This window comes from Ambystoma mexicanum, chromosome 2q, assembly GCF_040938575.1.
Source record: "Ambystoma mexicanum isolate Mex_15411 chromosome 2q, UKY_AmexF1_1, whole genome shotgun sequence".
In the NCBI taxonomy this organism is placed as follows: domain Eukaryota; kingdom Metazoa; phylum Chordata; class Amphibia; order Caudata; family Ambystomatidae; genus Ambystoma; species Ambystoma mexicanum.
Genome location: NC_090924.1, coordinates 617,439,421 through 617,454,671, shown reverse-complemented (window position 1 = coordinate 617,454,671; position 15,251 = coordinate 617,439,421). Strand labels below are relative to the sequence as shown.

Below are 15,251 nucleotides of genomic sequence, written 5' to 3'. Positions count from 1 at the left end.
GAAGATGAGCTCAAAGCACTCATCAGCATGGACATCATCGAAAGGGTGGAGGGGCCGACTCCATGGGTCTCGCCGATAGTTGTGGCGCCGAAGCCCAAACAACCGGGCAAGGTATGCATCTGCGTGGACATGCGGTTGCCCAATGCAGCCATTAAGCGTGAACGCCACCTGACACCCCCGCTAGATGACATTATCGGCGAACTGCAGGGAGCCAGGATATTCTCCAAGCTGGATCTGAGGGCAGGATACCACCAACTGGAGCTGCACACAGACTCGAGGTACATTACCACCTTTACCACACACGAAGTTCTGTACCAATTCAAGCGCCTTCGCTTCGGGATATCCTCTGCCACGGAGGTCTTTCAAAATGCCATCAGGGGCGCTCTGGCAGGCCTCAAGGGAGTGATAAATATGAGTGACGATATTTTGATCTTTGCCACATCGCATGCTGAGCACATGAAACGTTTGGAGGCAACCCCGCAGAGACTGAAAGACCTTGGCCTCACTTCACATCGTGAGACATGCGAGTTCTTCAAGGACCGTATTAGGTTCTTTGGTTTCATGTTTCATGAGAACGGGGTGTCCCCGGATCTGGAAAAAGTCAGGGATATCCGCGAGGCTGCCGCCCCCCAGTCGCCAACGGAAGTCCGCAGTTTTCTGGGGATGGTTAATTATTGCGGCCGATTCATCAAGGGGCTGGCATCCCTCTCTGAACCGCTCCGGGCCCTGACAAAGAACGACGCTGCCTGGATGTGGGACAAAAGAGAACAAGAGGCATTTCTGGCGATCAAGAGGGTGCTGTCTGACCAGGACACGGTGGCGTATTTTGACCCCACAGCCGAATCCGAGATGGTGGTGGATGCGAGTCCAGTCGGCTTGGGGGCAGTCCTAATGCAAGCGGATGCGAGAGGCGAAATGCTATCCATTGCATATGCGAGCAAAGCCCTCACGGAGACGGAGAGATGCTACTCTCAGATTAAGAGTGAGGCCCTAGCTATCCTGTGGGGCTGCAGACACTTTAGGTTGTACATTTTCGGGAAACCCGTGACTGTTATAACGGATCATAAGCCACTTCTGCCCATCCTAGCGGGTGCGTCTTCAAAGCCACCTCCCCGGATAGAGCAGTGGATGCTCGCCCTTATTGAATATGGGGTCAAATTGGTATACCGCCCGGGGACGAACAATCCGGCAGACTACCTGTCCCGCCACCCCAACAAGGAAAGGGAAGATGGACATGGGGAAGTGGTGGAGAGCCAAGAATTCATCCACAACATTATGGAGTGTGCCATGCCGGTGCCGCTGGACAGAAATGTTGTGGCACAGGAGTCGGTGAACGACGAGGTTTTCCAGATCATCCAAGCTGCGATTAGGAGTGGGGAATGGAGAGATATCCTACAGAACAACACAAGGAGGGAAGACCGAGCCCAGAGGGACCTCCAGGCACTATGGAAAATGTGTGATGTACTCTCCATCTCCGAGGATGGTTTGCTGCTAAGAGGCAGGCAAATTGTTGTACCATGGTCGCTGAGGGCTCGAGTCCTGGAGCTGGCCCACACTGGACACCAGGGTGTGGCAAAAACGAAGGCAAGACTGCGACCAAAAGTATGGTTTCCAGATCTGGAGGGCCTTGTTGAGGCGCACGTGAAAGGATGTTTGCCGTGCCAAGCAGCAAGTCCCTGGAAAGAGCGCCACCGATCAACTCCATGGAGCGGAGTGAGAAGCCATGGGGTACGGTCCATGCTGACTTTGGGTCGACCGGAAGGGGCATGTACTTCTTAGTGCTAGTGGACCAGTGGTCGAGATATCCGGAGGTGGAGCTCGTGGATTCAACGGCCAGTGACCATACTATTCTGGCGTTAGAAAAAATGTTTGCCACGCATGGCCTCCCGGAAGTTCTCTGCTCGGACAATGGACCAGCATTTACTGGACACCAATTTGGGCAGTATCTGAGAGAAAGGGGTATACAGCACCGGAAGGTGTCACCACTCTGGCTCCGGGCAAATGGAGAGGCCGAAAGGCTTATGAGAACGCTCAACAAGGTGTTTCGCATCGCAGCAAACAGTGGAGGAGAACTGAAGAGGAATCTTTTCGAGTTTCTCAGAGAGTACAAGACGACCCCTCACCAGTCCACCGGAGTGGCCCCAGCAGAGGCTCTGTTTGGGCGATGTCCGAGAGGGCTCCTCCCGGAAGTGGGAGGGCGTGAGCAGGGGGTTATAGACAATTACAGAGTGAGAAAAGAGCGTGAGGCCCACAACGAGAAGGAGAGCGGAACGAGAAGGCTGCAAGACAAGGAGATAGTGGTGGGAGACTCAGTTCTGGTACGCAACCGCAGGCCCGAAGGAAAGTTGTCTTTGCCTTATGAGCCACACCCGTGGGTTGTCACCCATGTCAAGGGGTCCATGATTACCGCTGCGAGCGAAAGAGGAACTATCACCCGCAACCAATCATTTTTCAAGAAGATCGACATCCGGCCCGGACATGCTGAGCCGTTGGGGCCCTCACGACACGAGAACAGTGCTGAGCTCCCTGAAGAGGACCCGTCCGTGGATCCACCACAGGCAGTCAGTACCCCGCCACCAAATCCGAGAGTGGAGCGGCGGTACCCTGCGCGACAAGGACGCAACTTACCAGTTCGGCTCAAGGACTAAGTCCTGGACTCATGAGACTGAACAGGTGACTGCCCGAGGCCAATAAACTACTGTTAAGAAAAGTTAATGTTTGTTATTTAAGCCTGTTCAAGTTGTGAGTTTTTGCACTATATTTTTAAAGAAAAAAAGGGATGATACGTCTTTAACTGGGTGTGCGCATGCGCGAGCCTCGTTATGGCCACGCATGCACGTTTCAAATAAAGGCGGTCCGTGCGGCAGATGCTGCCGGGACCTTGGAACGAACGGACGTGTGTTCACTGTTGTCTGAGTGTGCATGCGTGCGAATGCTAGTACGGGGCGGCCCGAGGCACGGGGGACACCATCACACACTTGTCACTGTTGCTCGCTGCTCGCAGCCCTCTCAACTTTTCCCACTGATTGCGCTTCTCGGGTGCTGGGACGCTCTTGCTGATGAGACCGATCTCCTCACTACCCGAGACTGCAGAGACTGCTCGACTCTGCTCGACTAGCAGTTTGTACAATTAAATTAATGCAGTTAAGGAGTTAGGATAAAGGAACATGTTTTATCGTGCATGTGTGTTTGCATGTAAGTTTTAGTGTGAATACATGTGTGGCATTAAGTGTGCATTGGTGATTTATTACTGATCGCTTGTGTGTTTTTAAATATTGATATTTTATGTTATGTTATGCTAATGTCCTAATTACTTACTAATCATCTTCATTAGTCCTAGACCTATTCTTCCTCGTCATAGTACTTACCTTTGATGCTCGCCTCTTCACAAAATCCGTTTATTTAAATTGTTTTTACTCTTAGGTATAATACTTTCCCATTTACCCACAATCCCTTAGTTACAAATTCCTGTTCTCGATCATGAAACCTTCCACGCCCAGGAGAGGGCGAGTAAGGTCGACAGTACTGTGAAGAGGAAATGTAGGGCTAGGAGTAATGAAGATAACCAGTAAGTAATGGAGGAATTATCTCCACGTTCCTCTTCCTCATTCCAGTACATACGGTTAAGTGTACCCAAGCAGTAAATAGAGGAAGGGACCCGATCATACACTCAGGTGCTGCATCCATCCTATCACCAGCTTTAGTACCATAACACTATGGTTAATAATTCCCTTCCAACGTGAAGCACCCCCACTCCAAAGGAGCCATCTCTACAGTTATCCACGTTCAATCTACATTGTCTAATGAACCTATTTATATCTGCCCAGGAGACAGCCCTACATATCTCCTCTACGGAAACCCCCCGAGCGTATGCCCAATAAGCTGCAATAGCTCTAGTAGATCGCCCCTGCACATGTTCAGGTCTGAGTAATCCAGATGGCTTGTACACCATGGAAATAACAGTACAGACCCAATGGCTGAATGATACCACTGAAGACTTCCTGCCCGGCCCAGCCACACCAAATGTCAACAAACGATTGTGAGATTTCCTAAAGACCTCAGTTCTGTTAAGTTACTCCAGGGACGCACTCCTCACATCAGCGGGCCACACTTCTTCTGCAGGGTTCTGGGGTCTTGAAAGATGCAGGGAGAAACACATCATGAGAGGTGTGACAATTGGATACCTCTTTAGGGAGAAATGTATGGTCACATCTCAACACCAATACCTCCGGGTGAACCCAAAGAAAGAGTGGTCTGCACAAAAGGGCTCCAATTTCCCCCAATCTATGGACAGAAGTAATGGTAACCAAAATGCTGTCTTAAGTGTAAGGTGTTTAATGTCAATCTGATCAAGTGACAAAAAAGGAAGACAATGCAAGAATATTAATCCCAAAGGTAGATCCCATGGAGGTGAACCCCTGTAAGTTGGAGGCCTAGAAGAAGCAAGGCTCTTAACATCCCTACCAGATCTTCTCCTTCCAATCTGCCCTCTGTGACCCCCTTCAGAGCCTTAAGAGTCACCCACTGGGTGTGACGAATGGCCCTTTCCAGTCCTTTATCAAACCCATCCTAGAGAAACTGAAGAATGACCACAATACTACAGTGAAGGGCAGGGTATCTCATTTTTGACATCATTTCAGACAATTGATCCAATGCCTATTGTGGGCCTTCAAGTAGGTCAGCCGTTTTTAAATGAAGAATAGTCTCTGCCACCTGATAACAAAGGCCTAAGCCCCCCTAGAATATCCCCTCTCAATGCGCAAACTGACCTTTGGATCAGGTGGGTCCCAGACACCTGACTGGCTTGTAGAGGGCAAGGCCATGTTGGGATCTTCCAAATCCCCTGCGACTGAAGATCCATAAGAGAGTGACCCACCCCCTTTGAGGCCAATAGTGAACAGCTAGGATTACTGTTGCCCTACGCTCCCTGATCTTCCAGACCACCCTGACAATTAGGGGGATGGGAGGGAAGGCATATAGCAACCCCTGTGGGCATTACAGATTCAAATCAGCCACCCCCCATGCAACCACTGTCTGGTACCGGGAGCAGATTCTGCCAACCTTCACTGACGCAAAGGAGGCAAACAGGTCTAAGATGGGCGTCCCAAATTTTTACCAAATTTCAGAGAAGAACCTGTCTAATAGGGATAAATACAGAGAGCTGTTAAAGATCCAGCTGAAGCAGTCTGCCTCAGAAATCTCCACCCCTCGTATGTGAACTGCCTCTAAGGACTGTAGGTGACTTTCCGCTCCGGACTCTATTTTCCAAGCTAAGGCATTCAGGGAAACAGACCCTGATTCCCCCTGGCAATTGATATACACCATGGCTGTGGTGTTGTCCATCCTGATCAGAACAGCCCGGCCCCTTATCCGACGATAGAATTTCTGCAGAGTCCTGCGAATAGCAGACAACGCCCTCCAATTTGAGGACCCAAGGAGATCTTCCTGGATCCATTTCTCCTGAATTGACAGGATACTGGCATAAGTGTTAAACATGGTTTTGAAGATGTTCTTTAGGTCTATCCCCCTTCTGAGTTTCCCCATGCACATCACCAATCTTTCTCGGGTCCTGTGATGCTGGCATGGGAGACAGGGAGCCAATGACTCAGGCGATGGGAGACCAGGGGTCTGAGGTGATGACATGCCAAGGGGACCAAGAAGACACAAGAAACAATGTGACCCTGAACCATCAAACGTTCTTGTGCTGAAACCCAATAGTTCCCAGGAATTCTGGTCAGGAGTGCCTGAGGGCTAATAGCCATTTCTTCAGGAAGACGTACTTTCCCTTATTGTGTGCAGAATTGAACCCCTATACAGATTAGATCTTAAGAAGGAACCAGATGAGATTTCTGCAAATTTACTAGAAACCACCAGTTCTGAAGGGTCCTACAGACCTGGATGAGGTGAGATTGTACTGTCCTCCTTTGGCCCGCTTTGAGCAACCAAACTTCTAAATAGGGGAACATCTGGATCCTTTGCAGATAAAGGCAAGCCAGCCAACGGAGCTACTAACATTGTAAACACACCAAATGGAAGAAAATGGAACTGATAATGACTGTCCTCCATGGAAAACCTGAGAAATTCTTGTTAGGAAGACCTGATGGCCACATGGCAGTATGCATCCTGATGCTCCACTGACACCCAGCAGTCATCCTTCACTAGCAGCAGGATAAGTTTCTGAAGAGTTCCTATATTGAAACTCTCCCCTTTCACATGTACATTGACGACTTTTAGATCTAGTCTCATCCTGTCAAAGGTTTTGGGATCAGAAACACCTGAGAGTAGAACCCCAGATCCTGCTCATCCTGGTGAACTCTAGAAATAGCCTTTTCATCAGCAGCATCTCCCAGATGGCTCTGGACATGGCTTTCCTCTGGAGTCTGCTTCTTGGAACAGGTGTTAGGATCATGTTTGATTGCATAGGGAGAGGGGTAAAGAACTCTATTATGTATCCCCACCAGAAAGTCTGAAGGGCCCAGGCGTCTGCAGACCCCCTTCCCCAAACCAGAAAAAGTGGTGGAGTTTTCCACCTACCATCCGTCTGTAGTTATCAGGACTTCTGGGATTGCAGAGGAGATTCTGACATTCCTGAGTCTTGCCAAATGGTCTGGTTCTGCCTCCTGAAACATGTGCCCGGGTCTTAAACCCTGAAGTCTTGTGTCGGGTGGTGAAGGAGGAACGTTTGCTTTTTCACTTGTCTCTGCATAGGAGCGCAGATGGATCCATCTTCCAGGGCCTTGTTCAAATGTTTAATCCTCCCAGGCCTGCTTCAGCTGTATAGGGGCCAAAACATTGGCATTAAGGGCTAGATGAGCACCTACATCGACCTTTTTAACGGCTGTATTTGACTGTATGTCCACTGGATTGCACACTGCTGCTTCTTCTGTTGCCATGGAGGACTTTCCCACCAGACTGGCTAAGATGTCATCGGTTTCGACTGCTTCCGGGAGAAAGGATTCTGTGCCCTTCAAAGGGTATCATTTTTCCATGACAAGTGTTATAGAAATGTACTCTGGATCCTTTCATTCCTTAAGGATCCTTAATATCCAAAATCAGTGGGAGACCCATCTCATATGTTTATATTCCCTGATTTGTGGGTCTGCAGAGCCTCCCTGCACTGCCAGCTCAGAGTATCCCATGCCACCCCACCCTCTACCTCTTCCCAGTCCACATATTTTCCCTCTGCCTCCTCATCCAATTCAGAGAGACCACAAGAGGTAGATGAAGACATCTTTGATACTGAATAGCAGGAAGACGAAGAGGAGCTTAAAGGGACCACACTGTCTCTTCTTTCTTCCACCAGACACCTGAATGGCCTGCTTCATTACTTCCTGGAGTAAGTTCCATTTTTTTATTTTCACAGCTTTCCTGTTCTTTCAGACTCTCTTGTCTGAACTAGAGGAATCCTCAACGTTTTCAAAAGGTTTCTTCTTCTCTTGTGTTCCCCTATCCGATCAGGAGCAGACCCAAGGAGGTCCTCCCAAACGCACTCTCTGCTTAAAAGAAACGTTGCCAAATGCTCTCTGATTTCCATCAATCATACGCACGAAGCCAACCAGGCTCTATAAATGCCAAAAGGAGGAGTGTTTCCAATGGGGATGTGGCAACCCGATAACATCACCAAGGGTTGCAGCATCGCCCTATGCAAATAGCGGCTCCCAATGCCACTCAGGTACAGGTCTGCACTGGCAAGATTCTCTGTCCCTTCAGGGTCCTCCGCAGTAGTGGTCCAAATGAAGACTCGGCATACTGGTACCATGGCATATGGTTGCCGTGTCTCCTGTAAGAAAATGCCAGCTCCCAAAGCTGCTCAGGTACAGGCCCCCAGCAGAAGGAGGTCCCACTATGCGAGTGTCCCCCGGCAATCATGCAGCCCCTCGATATGAAACTGTTCATCTGAGAGCCCTGGGAACAGCTCCAGCCTGGGGCTTGCATGTGGACAGACGCATCCCTCCATCAGATCAGGGGATCAGCAAAGGCCTCATTCTATCAAAGAGGAAGAACATTCAACTGGACCCCCTCACCATGCACGGGATCCAAGAGCTTGCCTGACTTGGTGTGCTCCACTGCCTGCTTGAGGACGAACCAAGGAGGACCTGCAACATTTCTCCCCAGGGCCCTGCCCCGGGAATATGTCGGTTCTTGTCTAAGGGATTCTGGGCAAATAGGAGGTATTATATCTCAGAGGAAAAAAAAGATTCCTGTAAAGGAGGAGGTAAGTACTGGGACGAGGAAGCAGGTCGTGCAGGTAATATGTTTTAATACTAAGCCAAATCACCACCATAGTAATATTGGAGTGCCTAGCCTTTTATCCCTGGAGTTTCATGCTGTGACCTTGTAACCGGGTTTCCAGACTGCTGGAAGAAAGAAAATGAATGAGGGGAAGATAAGAAGATGAGGAAGCGGGAGCAGCGCAAGGAGGGAGGGAGGCATGCAGCTGGGGAAGAATGTTTTGTTATAGCATGGGTGCATATCAGTCCTGTTAGGCAGTCCTGTTAGGCGGATTTGTTTCTCTTTCCAAGACAGATTAGGAGAATTGTAATTTAAATTAGAACACAATGTAATCTTGGATGCGTGAGGCGCTCAAGAATGTGCTTGGCAGTTCTGAAAGTTTGGTGGTTTATTTGCCAGGCCTCTCTATATGTATATAGTCTACTGATCCCAAATGAAGCAAGGATGTTTTGAAGTGTTTGCATTTCCCTTATTTAGCCCCTCTTGGCTTAAAAGCTTTTCCTGCTACAGTGAATTGAAACTTATATTGTAGTATTTGTTGTAGGGAAATGCTAGCATTTAACAGTGGGAGTGAACGGAATGGATTGGAAATATCGGCAATGGTGGCCATTTTGCAGTGGTTTACTGTACACAGTAGATCTGCCCGCTTTAAAGGTGGTATTTTACGAAGCAAGGTTCGAATTAGCTGAAAGCAGTGTTACATTTTAGGCGTTTGCGACATTGAGTAGATTTTCGCGTTTATGCGTGTGAAATTAGTGAGAGTGTGGGTGCCTGTGTGGCTATATCTGTGTACTAGGGAAGCGTGTTTTACAGGTCGCTTTCTCGTCTGTGAATATCAGGGCGCTACATTGGAACAAGAATGTTGCAGATTTCGAATGTTAGATGCCTTACTAAGGCCACATGCGTCAGTGAAAACCCGACGCTCTCTGTTATAGCAGATACATTGCTGTTCATTCTGGATTTTAATATAAGGTTATGACGCTATAATTTGATTTACTTACATTTTATCTAAGCCTGACCTTTTTGGTCAATTTGAAATATCGGCATAACTACAAATCAGAAACAACCTGGTTTACTTTCACTGGGCATGCTCCGGTGTGTCTTTATTTGGTCAAACAACACAAGAGAATGGCATGTACTTTCCCAAAAGGGGTTGTGTTTTCACTGTAGACATTTATAAGGGTGCCTCCCTGCAAGACATTCTGGCAAGGCCTAAGCAATCAAAACATGCTCAGTGCATTGTGACGTCACTTGATGTCCTATTCAATGTCTTTACCCCTCCCTCATCACCTTATAAGAGGTTAATTCTGCGCATTGACCTAAAAAGCAAAAGCATGTCTCGTGCACGTACACATAGTCCGTGCTGGCTGTTGCATATGAACACGCCTTTTGAAGATGATGTTCATTGCGTGAGTTGTCTGTATTTGCAAGGAATTTCTGCATGTCCTGTCATTTCATTTAAAAATGCATTTTTTTCGTATCCAGGACCTTTTAAGACTGTCAGGCGGTTGGAGCAGTCCAAAAAAATCTGAACATGTGGTAACATTGAATTTGTGTCTAAGGCTTGTTTTAGCCAAGAACACCATAATAAATAAATTAAAAAATGCAAAAAATAAAAAATGAATTGCCACGTCGCAAGTATTACGGCATTTTGCAATTCTTTTTCAGTTAGACCAAAAAGAAGGGACACATACTTAATCGATCAACATCACACGTTACCCTCAGTATTAGAAACACTGCCAACAGCCACTTAGCAAATATGGGCTGTGTATAATCTAATGAAACAATTATTACCACTTCTATAAAAAAAAAATCAAGTTTTTTTAATTCAATTCCTTATTCATAGCACAAGTACCAAAAACATTAAAAAACACATATACACGACATAAAAGTATACAATGTTAAAAGGTAGTTTTTCTAGCACACAGAATCAGGTTCATCAATACTTGAAACACACACGTAGTAGCAACTTAATTTACTCTTGCTTCCTACTATGTAAAGATAGCCCAGGGTAACGTGTGATGTTGATCGATTAAGTATGTGTCCCTTCTTTTTGGTCTAATAGATATATTATATCCTCACTTGGTAGGAGGGTTTATCACCAGAGTGTGGGGCAACCCCTGAATGAAATTATGCAATTCTTTTTCCCCCAGCTGTGATTTCCTCCTGCGGAAGGAAATGAAATGCACGTGGGACAACAGTGGTGCATTCTACTACTGGCCCGTGGGAAGTTCTAATGCACCTTCTCAGCATTGCACCTTCCCTTGCAACTGTTCAAAAATGTACCATTGGGATGCTTTGCTCGTCCAGGATTTCCACGTGCACCCCGTTTGTGAACACAGGAACTCACTGGAAGGCCAAGGAATGCACCCTGCCTGAATTTGCTCCATTGTGTGTCAAGGGTGGCAAAAGAGCACTGGCATCACTTTGCCCTCCCCTCCCCCCCAGCGCTCGCTATGTTACATGGATTCGTATCTACGCTTATCTCTTTGGATTTGATTCAACTTCTTAGAATAGTTTGATTTTAAATGATACATTTTAATGATGTGTAGCTTTTTCAACCTTCCTTACCAGGTGCATTTTTCAATGGATGATTAACTCACATTCGTTTGATAGCTCACTTGATTACCGAGTGCACACCGGCTATACCGTGTCCTGAGCTATGGCAGTCTGTTCTGAGGTCAAGCACATCCACGACCCCCACATATATATCATTTTGTAAAACTGTAGTTTGCAAAACTCTTTTGTGGTCCGTTGGAAAGATGTCTCAAGCCAGGTTCTGATCAAGAACCTTGGGGGTAATTGCCCCTACCCTATCAAAGATGTTTCATCATATCTATCCAATGTGGAGTATGAAAGGATAGGAACAGCATCAGCTGTCAGCTTGATGCACAGTAATTCCCACACCCCGCCACCTTCCGAGCAGTGGCACACAGAGTGTGGCCCAAGGCCAGAGGTCAAAGTGGGCTCGAACTAAAGAGTACAACGTTTGGTTAAATCCACCATCGTTCCCTTCATTTTTGTAACCAAAGTAAAGGGAGCACCGTTCCTGCACACCAGAGAAGGGCAGTTTTGTGTTTTTGCTTCCCCCACCTACTCGAGGTTCGAACATGGGTCCTGCAGGAACACTCTAGTTTCACATCATGGTGAGCTATTTCACAGGCACCGGTTTTCTTGTGTTTATTTGAATAGCCTGCTTGGGGCATGACACCTTTTCCAGAGCCTCCACATAGCCCCGAACTATAGGGATTATCTGTTTTTCCCAATTATCCACAATGAACGCGAAATTACTGCAGAAACGGCTGTGCGTGCAGGCATATTGTTGGGAGAAGGTTGGCTATGTGTGAAGGCAATCAGTAGGGGCTGGGGCGCCTAGTGTTCCGAGCATGTCAGCTGCATGGTGTGAGGAACAATGAAAATAATGGTCGTCGTTTAAGGTGTATCTTTTTCACTGTTTCCTTCATTGTTGGTAGTACAGTTGGAAAAGACAGTGTTGGGCTGGAATGGAGAAAAGTCAGGACGCAGGTACTGGGTCTGTATTGAGGGGGCACTGATGCTTAGTATGGGGTTAGTGTGACGCAAGGGTGAGTTTGGAGCAGAGGGCAACATAGTTTGACTACTTGCACACATTCTTTTCCCCATAAACCAACATGCCGTTCTGGCAGGCCACAGCGCAGCACAAAGAGGCCCCAGTCCTAGCTCTGTGTTTTTAAGGGGTTGCAATGGTTATTTCTAAGCAGTCTTCTGCAAGAAAATGTCTTAATTACAGTAGAAAACATGCTCTGGGTGTGGTAAAAATGTCTTAACCAAGAGTGCCTTCATCCACTGGATTCACAAGCAGCATGTATGTCCTTGCGTCTGTTCCTTGAAGTGAATTCCTGTTTTTAAAAAAACAGGAATTGGCAAAGCCAACAGTTTTGGCACTTGTATAGGCATTACATAGGGATTTGCCAGGCACTGCCATAAAATACCCTGGTACTAACACCATTTGCCACCTCGTTTAATGTATGGCAATGTTGTTTATTGGCTATGTGCTGTGTGCCTGGAAAATGCCTGTCTCATGCCTACACAAATGCCAACACAATGGACTTTGCCAGTGCTTGTTTTAAATTTCCATAGCCAGGTCTCCTCATTACTGGCAGTGCAACCTAACAGGGTGCTGGTCACAAACTAACTGGACATGTGCACATGGGGTTAAATCTGAGCTTTGGGCAAATGGGTAGTTTTTGAGCGGAAATGAGCTTCCCACCAGGAGCAGCTGGGAACACACATGATACTTAGAAATTAAACTCAATGTCACAGAAATATGGGTTCTTAACTTCATAGCTGCATAGAAAACAACGGCAGGAAAAATACAGCGGGACCAATGGGTTGCCCTATTTTTCTTCTTATCGCAGAAACTTAACCTAATTTAAGGGCTCTTAACGAGTCACGGTGGAATGGTAAAAACACAATTTTCTTTACCACCTGCCTAATTTTAAGCCATATGTTAGTTACCTCATGCAGTATTCAAGAGTCTAGCACATGATTAGGACTTTGAAATCTGAATGGGATGTCTGCATATTTTTACCTCTACCCAAATATGCATTTGGGAGACAAACATGGTGGAAACCTGTACTTCTCCAATGGCAACTTTTTCTAAAACCTTTCTGTAAAATACACTGGAGAGCTCACATTCCATGTACCCGTAAAGTGAATAAAATGCTTAAAAGCCTTAAGGAAGACTTTAACGCCTTTCATTCATGCCACGCCACATTTTCAATCATTTGTATCGCAGAGAGGAGGGGCAGTACACATCTTGCATATCCTCTGCCTTCCTTCCTCTGGCCATAGAAGTGATCCAGCATTTGCACCAGCATGGATTTTCATAACGCTGCAAATGCTGGAGATCCTTATGGAGTCCACCGCCTTTATGCACCAGCATAAAGCAAGCAGACCCCACCGGGATCCATTGTACATGCTGCCTGCCATGCTGGTACGGCAGGCAGCATGTACAATTACAATTAAATGCTGGCCGACATGATCACATGTGGGGCAGCGTTTACTTGTAATTGTGCATGCTGCTGAACATATGCGCACGGTAAGCAACGTTCACAATTAAAAGCAGGGCACAAGGCATCAGGCACGCTTGTAGACTGCCTTTTCCCCTGTATATTTGCACTCCTCCATATAAATGATGAAAATTTGGCAACAACGACCTGCCTACACCTGGGCAAATGTACGAAGTCTACGCTGCCAAATTACAAACAGGAGCAACAGCACCTGCTAAAAGCAGGCAGATTCTATAGGAATACTTTTTATATTCAGCTTGCAAAGCATTAGTTGCAGACACCATTTATATCTTTTACAAAACTGATAGTAAAAGGTTTGAAAAAGTAGAAAATTGCATGACGGGGACCCAAGAGCACATAAGTGCTAACATTGGCAGTCTACTTTCGCAATAACCACTTTCTACAAAATGTCCCTGACAGCAAAAGACAAAGAGGAGACTCCTACCTGTAAAAAGTAGGAGCTTAGGGGGTCTTCTTTGTTCTCCTCATTGAAATAAAGTCCGCCGGCCACAAAGATCTGGTTCTCCTTCGTCACCAGACTGATGTGATTTTTAGGGATCTGAGCTGAGAGCGAAGCGAAATAGCACTCATTGTTGGCGGGGTCATAGGCCACCGCGCCAGTGTCACTGATCATGAAAATGAGGTCTGCCAGAAACATCCCGAAGCGCATAGTGTCATTTAATATTCCTGGCAGGGCCGCTTCATCGTCCTCCTCCTCCTCGTCCACTTCACCGTTGACCTCATTCTTTGTGCCTTCTTTGTCGCTGGCCTTCTTCCTTTTCACAGTTGGTAAATTCCCTTCTGCGGCTTCCTTCACAACTTGAAGCTTCTTGAGGAGTTCTGGACTCGATTTGACTATTGGGTGAGCTTCCACGTGGTCCCTCACAAAATCTGGCGGCATTAGCCTGAAGCGGATGCTCTCAAAAACAACCGGCAGCGCCTTCACCCGGCTCTCTTTTTCCTTGGCAGCCCACTTCATGACAATCTCGAAGACAATCTCTTCCTTCTCGACGTTGAGGGAGTCACTGGAAATGATGGCGATCAACTCGTCGGGGGACACCTGGTAAAAGTCCTCATCGCGTGCTATGAGCATGAAGCGGTTGCACAAGAAGTCTCTAGCCGCTACGGCAAGTCTAGCGGAGTCCAGCATCAAGCCCAGTCGAAAAATGGCTAAGCAGTTACTAAGGCAGAGCTTTTTCTGCAAGAAGGACACGCAGACAGTGAAAATGGATGGGATCTGAAACATGTTGGCCACAGAAAAAATGTCCTGTACGTTCTTCTCGGTAATATCTATCTCTGAAGTGTAGATATAGTGGAGTATCTTGCCCATAACTTCCGGGTCAACATCTTCCAGGCTAATTTCCCGTTTCTTGCTCTCCTCCATTTCCGAAAGGAACATGGCCCGGAAGTAAGGACTGCACGCTGCCAGCACCAACCTGTGACACGGGAACTCCTTCTCTTTGATCTTCAAGACGCAGTCAATGAAATTGTCATGCTCCAGCATGTCGTTCAGCCCGTCTTGAAGGAGAGTTTGCTGGTAGAGACGGAGCTCCTCGGCCTGGTCCACTGGCAGCGCCATGTTGAAGACGACCGCACACGCCTCTGACTGGACAGCGAAAGACTTATTCGGACGTGCGCATGCCGGTCAAAAACTCCCTGGCCTCCAAAGCAGTTGGCGAACCTGGAATCTGAAATACTTTCGGGTGCAGCTGGTAGGGTGCTTCAGTTTCAGACTCCGTCTTTATATATAGCCCAGGTACTACAAAGCCAGTGCCCCCTGGTGCCTGTGTAAGGGGATCAGATTTAAGCATGACACATCGGGCGGCTGGCGGGCGAACAGCTGCTCACACTGACTGGACGTCCCAGAAAAAGGCCTAGCCATGGCAGCGTGTGTGACGCATGTCATTGGAGGGAGATGTGACGATGCTATGATAGTTCCAGGTTTAAATTTAACACATGAGTCGACTT

General features: G+C 47.3%; 1 protein-coding gene across 1 annotated transcript in view; it reads right to left on the bottom strand.

Moving 5' to 3' along the window:
* The window catches only part of KLHL40 (kelch like family member 40), a 55,268-nt gene extending 40,280 nt beyond the window's left edge, over positions 1-14,988 (bottom strand). The window contains exon 1 of the mRNA XM_069647764.1: positions 13,729-14,988. Coding sequence (XP_069503865.1) covers positions 13,729-14,862 — 1,134 coding nt within the window. The 5' untranslated portion in view covers positions 14,863-14,988. The remainder of the gene's footprint in view (positions 1-13,728) is intronic.
* Between the last annotated feature and the right edge of the window lie 263 nt (positions 14,989-15,251).